Source organism: Pinus tabuliformis, chromosome X (genome assembly GCF_031772625.1).
Source record: "Pinus tabuliformis cultivar Carrire ecotype Pingquan chromosome X, CPIR1, whole genome shotgun sequence".
NCBI classification, from domain to species: domain Eukaryota; kingdom Viridiplantae; phylum Streptophyta; class Pinopsida; order Pinales; family Pinaceae; genus Pinus; species Pinus tabuliformis.
In genome coordinates this window covers 539582697-539592291 of record NC_142308.1, presented here as the reverse complement: position 1 = coordinate 539592291, position 9595 = coordinate 539582697, and the positions used below count along the sequence as shown (strand labels likewise).

At 38.5% G+C, this 9595-nt stretch overlaps 1 protein-coding gene across 1 annotated transcript; it reads left to right on the top strand.

Annotated features, from left to right (window-relative positions):
• Nucleotides 1–7053: 7053 nt before the first annotated feature.
• On the top strand, nt 7054–8389 carry LOC149141117 (glutathione S-transferase F11-like). The gene is made up of 3 exons (XM_089451160.1): nt 7054–7185; nt 7284–7338; nt 7779–8389. The coding sequence occupies exons 1-3, from the start codon at nt 7054–7056 to the stop codon at nt 8387–8389; spliced, it is 798 nt and encodes a 265-aa protein (XP_089307286.1).
• Nucleotides 8390–9595: the final 1206 nt, after the last annotated feature.

The window sequence follows — 9595 nt, the reverse complement described above, 5'->3', positions numbered from 1 at the left end:
ATTCTCTTCGATGATTGCTCTTACTCTTGCTCGGGTTTTGTCTTCACCTCAGCTCTGATACCATGTTAAGTTATAGTATGTTCTATGCTTATAACAGTTTACTTCTTTTTCTTATTATATTCCACCAATTAGCAATCACATGTACATAAAGTAAAGTGCAGATAGAACATTAAACGATTGACAAAAAACAAGCCAAGACAAGAGACACAAGATGTGGCGGCTAGCCAGGGACAAACCCCACAATGTTTGGGGAAACCCTTTGATCAAATCTTCTTTTATCTTCAATAATTCACTAGAGAGAAATAGTACAATAAATCTGATTCATATCAGCAGTAGCAAACCCTAGATCAACAGTATCAACATTAACGGCTTCATTATCAAACTAGGGCAGACCATATCTCAAAAATCGACCGTCGGATTGACTTCATTCCACCACCAAAAGTTTCGGCTTCCAGAGGAGGTTCAAATGAACCTACAACGCAGTTCAGATGAGGAGATCTTCTAGGCCACGCAAGTCAATCTTTACTTCTACAATTGCAGCTTCAGTTTCAACAGTTTCCGGCTTCAAACTAGGGCAGTCGATATCTTGCAAAGCGTTCGTTGGATTGACTTAATTCCACCACCAAAAGTTGCGGCTTTCAGAGGAGGTTCAGATGAAACTACAACGCAGTTCCAAAGAGGAGATCTTCTAGGCCACTCAGGTCAATCTTTACTTCTGCAGTTGCAGCTTCAGTTTCAGTAGTTTCCGACTTCAAACTAGGGCAGTCGATATCTTGCAAACCGTTCATCGGATTGACTTCATTCCACCACCAAAAGTTGTGGCTTTTAGAGGAGGTTCAAATGAACCTACAACACAGTTCCAAAGAGGAGATCTTCTAGGCCACGCAAGTCAATATTTACTTCTGCAGTTGCAGCTTCAAATTCAACAGCTTCCGGCTTCACATGTGTGAGAGAGAGACCCATTTCAGCACAGTAGAGAAGATACTCATTTCTGCGTGGTAGAGAGAGAGAGAGATGTGATGAGATGAGTGAGTCCAAATGAGGAAAAGTCATCTTATATTTATACACAACATTGGTGGGTGAATAGATGTGATTGTTGGGCTTCTGAGCCTACATGAGTTGTAGGTCGGCTCGATAATAATTCCATAATCAAAATAAATTCATATCTCCATGAATACTTATTGGAATCGGATGATCTTTATATGAATCCTACACCTCTCGATGAGAGGAATCTAATAAAAATATTATCAACCATGAATAAGATGACCCACATGAAGTTTTGCCCTGGTTTCCAATTTTAACAATTAGGCTCTTAAAAGTAGAGGGGGCATTACAAAGACTGAATGGCATGACCAGGAACTCATAATGGCTTTCATGAGTTCTGAAAGTAGTCTTTGGAATGTCAAATTCCTTCATGCGAATTTGGTGGTAGCTCGAGCGAAGATTGAGCTTAGTGAAGAATTGAGCCCCATTGAGTTCATCCAGCAATTCGTCAACCACCGGGATGGGAAATTTATCTTTGACTGTCAACTTATTGAGGGCCCTGAAGTCTGGACATATCCGCCACTCCCCATATTTCTTGAGCACCATGACCACCGGTGATGAATAAGAACTAATGCTGGGACGAATGACACCTGCTTCCAAAAGTTCCTTGATTATTTTTTCTATTTCATTCTTTTGGGTGAACGGATATTTGTATGGGCGCACATTTGGGGGTTCGGCCCCTGGAACCAAGGTGATGCTATGATCATGTTCCCCTCTCGAGGGTGGAAGCTCATGAGGCTTGTCAAAGACCGGCAGATGGTTATTTAAAATCTGTTGCATCTCAGGATGAATCGACAGAAACTTGGTTTCGACTGCCTGGATGGCATTAAATTGAGCAATAACTCCATGATGGACCTTTTTTAGCAATTTTTCCATCCTATGCGAGCTGATGATAGAGGGAGCTCCTGCCTGGAGTCCACGAAGGGTATGTGTGGAGTTGTTCTGCTTAAAACTCATATATAACTCCTGGAAATCCATTGTGATTGGCCCAAGAGTGCGAAGCCATTCAGCACCGAGGACAATGTCGCACCCTCCCATGTGTATGGAAAACATTTGGGTCTTCAACTGATAATCCCCCATTTGAAGTTTGACATTTTCACAGCGGCCTTCAAATTTCAATGTGCCCCCATCCGCAATTTGGACTTGGAAGTTAGAAACTGCTCGTACAAAACAATGCACTGCTTCCGTGACTTTTTGATGGATGAAATTATGTGTACTTCCACTATCAATCAAGAATACTACTGGGTGATGTTTAATAAAACCTCTGATTTTGAGAGTTTGAGGTGAAGAAATCCCTGCCAAAGCATGCAGTGAAATAACTGGTTCGTCAGGGACATTGTCCTTTTGGTTGTCCTCTTCCACTGCCTCATGTTCCTCCAGTGGTGGATCTTCCTCCGATGAGCTATAATGAGTGGCATCAATTTGAAAAAATTTGGGCTCCTTGCATTTATGACCTGGGGAGTATTTTTCATCACAGTAGTAACATAATCCCTGCTTTCTTCTTTCGGCCATTTCTGCAGGTGACACCTTTTGAACCTTAAGTGTTTGAGTCATGCTGTGAGCCTGTGGGGGGCGACCCTTAGCGGTGAAATTTGGGCGATTGTACTGGGCTACTAACGCACGTTCCACATTATGAGCTACCTTACAAGCCTCCGTCTATGTGGGAGGGTGGTGCAGTAAGACGTGGGCTTTTATGGCTTCTTTAAGACTGCTGATAAAACATTCTGTGTAGAACGCATCTGAGAGACCCCTAGTGCGGAAGGCTAAGGCTTCAAAGGCTGTAATATATTCATCCACTGTGCCAGTCTGTCAGAGCTTAGTAAGACGACCCAAAAAAGAAGATTCTTGGTCAAAGCGTTCTGTAAAAGCTTTTTTGAAGGAGTTCCAAGTCCTAAAAGGTCCATTGCAACGTTGATGCCATTCCCACCATTGCCACCTTTCATTGTCCAAGTACATGCTCCCCACCATAAGCTGAGTCTCATTATCTAAGATGTTATTCAGATTGAAATACTGCTCCATTTGTGCTATCCATGCTGTCGGGTGAGAACCATCAAATTTATGCATATCCAACTTGGGAGTTTGCAGACGAGATTGTTGGTGGGGGCCCCCGAGGTGAAGAGAGTGGCTAGACTCACCCTCACTGTGTCCATTGCCAATATACGCCTCCTCATGGGCTTCCTCCTTGCCCGTCAGGATTATGCTCGGGATCATGCTATTTAGTCGGTCAAGCTGAATGTGGAGGGATTTCAAGGATTCTTCAAGTTTGTCCATCCTTTCATTGGGCATAGCTTGAGCTCTAGTTTCTACCATGCACCGACCTGATGTTCTTGAAAATGGGGACCACCTAAATTTATTTTTTTTCACTAAGAATTGAATGGTACAACCATGCTCAGCTCATCGTCCTAATTATGATGGGCTCGTCGTCCTCACAGAGTTTTACTCCTTCCTTAGGAATATTGCAGTAGCCAAATCCTCAAAATGTTAATGCTACCAAAAGTCCTGCGAAAATTATACCCCGGTATAGGAACCCCACACAACTACTCAGATTTGGTGGATTTGAGAGATCTGAATGGCGGATCGGATAGCTCTAGGCAGCGGAACCGACTGCTGCTGCGGATCCGATGGATCTAATAGATCGGAATGGCTGGTTTGCTAACTCAGAACTGCGGGACTGATGTCTGCTGCTGCTGCACCTCTTTGCATGTTGATCTGGCAGAGATGATGCGTGATCCCAAGATAGAAAAGGGAACTATGGTCTCGAGGAGTGTCAGATGCTATAGATCGCAATATACATAAGGGTGTGACAGTAGTACTCGACCCAATGTTTTAGGGCTCTAACTAAGGAGGATCAACCGTACCCTTAGCCGTACAACTCGACTACCTTATCGTACAGGCGAGTAATCTCTCCGAGTGCTGTTCTCGGTGTACTGTAGCAGCAAGATAGCCGATGGTTTATCTATGGCGAGGTTGCAGAGGAGCTAAGGGGCTTCTGATATACCCAGAAGGTACTTGGAAGACAGTCCATACGCGGTTCTGTCTAATGTGCTACTACTCGAAGGGGTACCCACAGGGGTTACAAGGGAGTCCAACAAGCGTGACCACCTCTTGTATTTCCTACGTGCATGCCTCCCCAAATCCGCAGGTTTATGTGCTCAACGATAGATCCCCTGGTTTAAAGACGCCAGAACACGTCTCTAGCCATAAGAAATTTTGCTAAGAAATGGAGATCCCACTGGCCCTGCAAAGTGCTCTAATACCACTTGTTATGCTCTTAACCTGCAAAAAGATACCCAAATACAGAATATGCGAAGAAAGATACCCAGAACATAGAATAGTGAGAGACAACAACAAATATTTTATTATTCAGAAAGCAATGTTCGCTGGCCTCTTCGAGGGGGCAACCTCTAATAGAGCAGAGCTCGATACAAAAATAAGACACAATGCTCCTCATAGGGAGTCTCTATCCTTTATATATGACTCATACATGCAATACCAAGGATCAATACCATGGATTTTATTAATACCATCTATCTAATACTATGGCCCATTTGCAACTAACTGTGGTCCCGTCATTAATTGCGGGTTAACCACTTACAACTATTAATATGGGCTTTATTGACTCTTGACTATAACTCGATCCCATTACATAAATAAAGCGGTTAGAGTGGGACCCTAACACAAAGTGGGCTTGAATATATCCATGGTTAAGAATCTTGGCATATATTTTGATTTTGAAATAATTTATGTTTTTTGGGCATAAGGTATTGATAAGCCATGGTAGCCATGGTATTGGGGTAGGTATTGTACAAATCTTAATTACAAGTTAATAATATCCATGGTAAATTGAAGGTGAATATCCATGGTTAAAAATATTGTGATAGTGTTATAAATAGTAAGCTATGTTTTTTTTGGCATGTGTTATTGATAAGTCATGCTATTGTAACAAACTATATTTACAATTTAATAATATCCACGCTAAAGTGGGAGTGAATATCCATGGTTAAGAATGTTGTTATATTGTTATAAAATATGCAATGGGTTATGGTTTTTGTGCATGTGGTATTGATAAACATTGCTATTGGCCCATGGTATTGTAACAAATGTATTTCCAAGTTATTAATAAAATAAAAATATAACAAATTGAATTTTATTATTTTTATTTCTTTAACTTAGGTAACATATAAATGTTTACACTCATCCTCCATATGATTTTTAACTTTTTATTATTTTTTAATTGAATAAACATTTAAAATTGTTTACATATTTAAGTTACACGTACACATCTACCCAAATACTTTGTTGTAGAGCACCTCTCCGCTCAATTAATATAAATTTATTATATTTTTTAATTTCTAAAATTCAAACTCTTTCAAATTTAAATATATCCTATTAAATTATTAATTATATTATATTTACTTACATTATGGCTACATGTCTCCCCTATGTGGGTTGTACAACCCCTCTAGACTCAATTATTACTACAATTATGAAATGCACTCAATTGACTAAATCTAGACACTCTATTCAAAGATATTTAATCTACAAACAATCCCCTAAAATCCCTAAAACAATTAATTTTAAATAACATATAACATATAATTAATTGTTATTATTTAATAGTTGGGTTGGGAATTTAAGGTGTGAGGTTTATATATTATATTGATCACTTGATCTTGCTAGTTATGGTGGTCGTCATTATGAACCTAGATCTAGGTTGGACCTAGATCTAGGTTGGAAAGGGGTAAACCCTTTCCTCTATATGTGATTTCTAGGGAAAATGTGAGCATTAAACATATAACTCTATTTCATTGAATCCAAATTCGATGATTATTTTAATAAAAAATTGGTTAGTTTTATTTTTCTTCATAATGTAAACAAACAAGTTATATAATTGTTATTGCTTTTCCTCTAAATATGCCGAGGATGAAAAAAAAAAAACAAAACAACTTCCATTTTATATTCATAAAAGAGCTCTAATATGACTTTTAGTAATTGACATTCCTTGTATTTAATGACAATTAATATGAAACTTTTAAAATTCATAATATGCCAAGAACTAAAGCCATATACAATACAAGAATATAGAAAAGGAGTTGTCTATAATGCCACTTTTTGGAGATTCTGTGATGCCCAAAAATGTATTATTTAAAATGGTTTTTTAACTGCATATTTGGATTGAGCACCCTAAAACCCAAGTTTTGATTGTGCAACAACTAGCTCAAACTTGCAATTCCAATAAATTGCTGCCGGATTTTGACAGTAAAAACCCACCCGAAAAACTTCCAAAAATATAGAAAATATCCCATAAGTCACTCAAGCACCATCAAATACTCATCTTAAGAAAGGAATCAATAGAGAAAACATGATTGGCACAACAAACAACATTGAAAGTATCAAATAAAACTATATCTATTTATATTTATATTATGTTAAAATATTCTTATTGGTTTACAAGAATTACCCTTTATTGTTATTTTCTTTTTTTAAATACTTTATAACCTTATTTATTACCCATCAACTACTAAGTGGACATATTCCATGTTTAAGAACGAATTACATTTATTATCCTCTTAGATATCTCCCTAAAGAGCGGCTAACTACATTAAAAAATAAGAAGCTTTACCTAATTTCTCAGGAGGTTATTTGTAATAACAACTCAATATCATCATCCACATTTATGTGATTTTAAATTATTAATAATAATATTCTAAAAAATTATTTTAAAAAATCACTCCAACACCTATACAACTAAATACTCAATATAATATTAACTAAATATTAATTTTTGGATAGCGGGAAATACCCAAAAGTATCAAATTTCAGATGTTATTTTGATCCTCATTCCTATCTAGAAGCAAAGGGGTCTCCACTTGCACACTATAAAAAGAGTTGGGCCTATGGACTATTCTTACTATTCTAGAGACAGAGATTAAGCCTTGCCTGTGATACAGATTAATAATGGCCATCACTATACACAGTCATCCATTTTCCATTGCAACCGTATTAATAATGGCCATCACTGTACACGGTCATCCATTTTCCACTGGAACCACTATGATTCTCTGTTGCTTAAATGAGCTGCAACTTGAATACGAGTTCATGGTGGTCACTGACAGGAAAAGGAAATATCTTGATCTCAAAGTGAGTAGAAGGGTAGTTATTTTCATATCATCTCTCTCACTTTAAGCTGCAACTATTCACAATAACCATTTTCCTTATGTTGCTTAACTTTTGTGCAGCAACCATCTGGGAAAGTACCCATTGTGGTCGAAGATGGGCATGTCACCTTATTAGGTAAGTCACTAGTACAGGCCTGCATCATCTAAGTTTAAGTTTATTTAAATTATCATCTCATGTAAGTTTATTTTTATTTTATTATTATTTAATTTATGTTTAAGTTTACCCAGTGCCTCAAGTTAATGGTGGCCATAGCTGATATATTTGCCCTGATCATGAATTTTAGTAGTAGGTTCTAAAGTTTAATACCAAATAAGTGATAGAAGTTTGATTTCAAATTGTGAGTTTAAGTTTCTCATCATGATAATGTTATCATTTGTGAATTTTCTTTTAGGGTACATAGAGTTGAGGTATTGGTTAAGTTGACACTAACTGTTATGAGTTAAATACTTGTGAGATTTAAAAAAAAACTATTTGCCCTTACTCTTATTTTAATTGTTATATTTCATCTCCATGTGAAAGTCTTATAGAAATTTTTCCTGGGTCTTGAATAACAGCCCCCAAAGACATCCCCAAACATCTGGCGGAAAAATACAAGGGGCATGGCACCCATCTCCTAGGAAACTCACCCACAGAGAAAGTCCTGGTGGAGGAGTGCTGCAAAGTGGCAGGAGAATTCAACTCCCATGTATTCAACCTATTCCGTCAAATTGTGGTGTACCCATTCGGGGGACACCCCACAGATGAGGTCACTGTGGAATACTGCATTGCGAAGCTAAACGAATCGCTTAACCATTATGAGAAAAAGCTTTCGCAGAGCAAATACCTGGCAGGGGAGTGTTTTACTTTGGCAGATCTACAGCATTTGCCATGGACACACTACCTCTTGACCGTTTGCAATAAGGGTGACCTACTCTGGTCGCGAAGGCATGTGAGCAGATGGTGGGAAGACATCTCTTCTCGCCCTGCATGGAAGAAAGTTGTACAAAACATGGAGCAAGGAAAGGGGGCCGGTACACCTGTAGCAGGTTTCTTCTTGGAACACCCAGAAGCTGAAGCTGAAGCTGCGGGTGCAAGAGAGGGGGTGGCCGTTGAAATTGAAGAAGGGGAGGCTTCTGCAAGGAGAGGTGTGAGTAGGGGTGCCCCTGTGGGGCATGCAAGTTCTTAAGGAGGAAATGCAGGGGTGGGTGTGTGTTTGCACCCCATTTTAGTGCGGACCACACAGGAGCTACCCGTTTCACAAAGGTTCTCTCAAATATTCCGCAGGAGAGGCGTCAAGAGGCGATGGAGAGTATCTGGTTTGAAGCCCAAGCAAGGATCATTGATCCTACCCATGGATGCATGTTAACAGTAAGAGCCATGGAGCGGCAGCTGCAGCAGGAGGTGAGTTGCAATTAAATAGGTTTTTAATTGGATTTCGATTTTCAGTAGGTTTTCTTTTACTTTATATTTTTGAATTTTAGGTTTTCAATCTTGGTTGGTTGGTGCAGGCAGATGAGTTAAGGGCACAAGTACGGCTCAGGAGGAGGGGATTTGTAAATGCAGTTGTCTATAATGAGATTTTTTGAAAGTTTTTCAGGTGGGTTTTTCTGGTTATTGGAATCTTAAAATTGATAGCTATTTTTTTGCACAATGAAAGAGTCCCAGAGGTTTTCTAGAGTGCTGAATCCAAATATGCAATTAAAAAACCATTTTAACTGCAACAAATCAATATTTAATCTAACCGCCGCAACAAATGGAAATGAAAATGTTTCAGCATGCTACGCGGCAACAAATGAAAATGGAAATGTTTCAACGTGCAGGCGTCTCCAACAACAATAACAATTTGTTGGACAATTCATTTGCTGACATGCCAATGCCATTCCACTCGCGCCCTGCAGCACCCTATCCATTCGAGCTGCAGCAGCAGTCCATTTATGATATGGTTCCATCAAATCCCTCTCATTTTCCACATGTAGGTTAAAAGGAGGAGCGAAGAATATTCTTCACTGTTGATGGAGGATAAAATTAGTTTCATGAATTTTCGTATCGGCATATAATACTGTTTATGTTGTTGTGCATCTCAATTTTATTGTTTAAATTAAATTTTGCCTCTCGCTTCTCCATGGCAATTTTATTGTTTAAAGTTTCACAGTGCACTTTCAGTGTGTACGTGATATTTGAGTCCGGTTATTTATTTAGGTTACTTTTGTGGCATTAAATGAGGTTAGCGTATTTCAAAAATATATTGATATTCTGTCCATGGTAAAAATCTCTTTCGCGACTCTCACGTTCTAGCATCGATTTTTTTTTATTTTCTATTATCGATAGTGGATATTAAATATGTATCGTTAATTGCATAATTGATTTTTAAATATATAAGATAAGTGGCAGA

Excerpts from the sequence above, each read along its gene's own strand:
- LOC149141117 (XM_089451160.1), top strand. The coding sequence starts at position 7,054 with ATGGCCATCACTGTACACGGTCATCCATTTTCCACTGGAACCACTATG. Across the intron at positions 7,186-7,283 it reads GGAAATATCTTGATCTCAAA|CAACCATCTGGGAAAGTACC; the intron begins GTGAGTAGAAGG and ends ACTTTTGTGCAG. Across the intron at positions 7,339-7,778 it reads TGGGCATGTCACCTTATTAG|CCCCCAAAGACATCCCCAAA; the intron begins GTAAGTCACTAG and ends CTTGAATAACAG.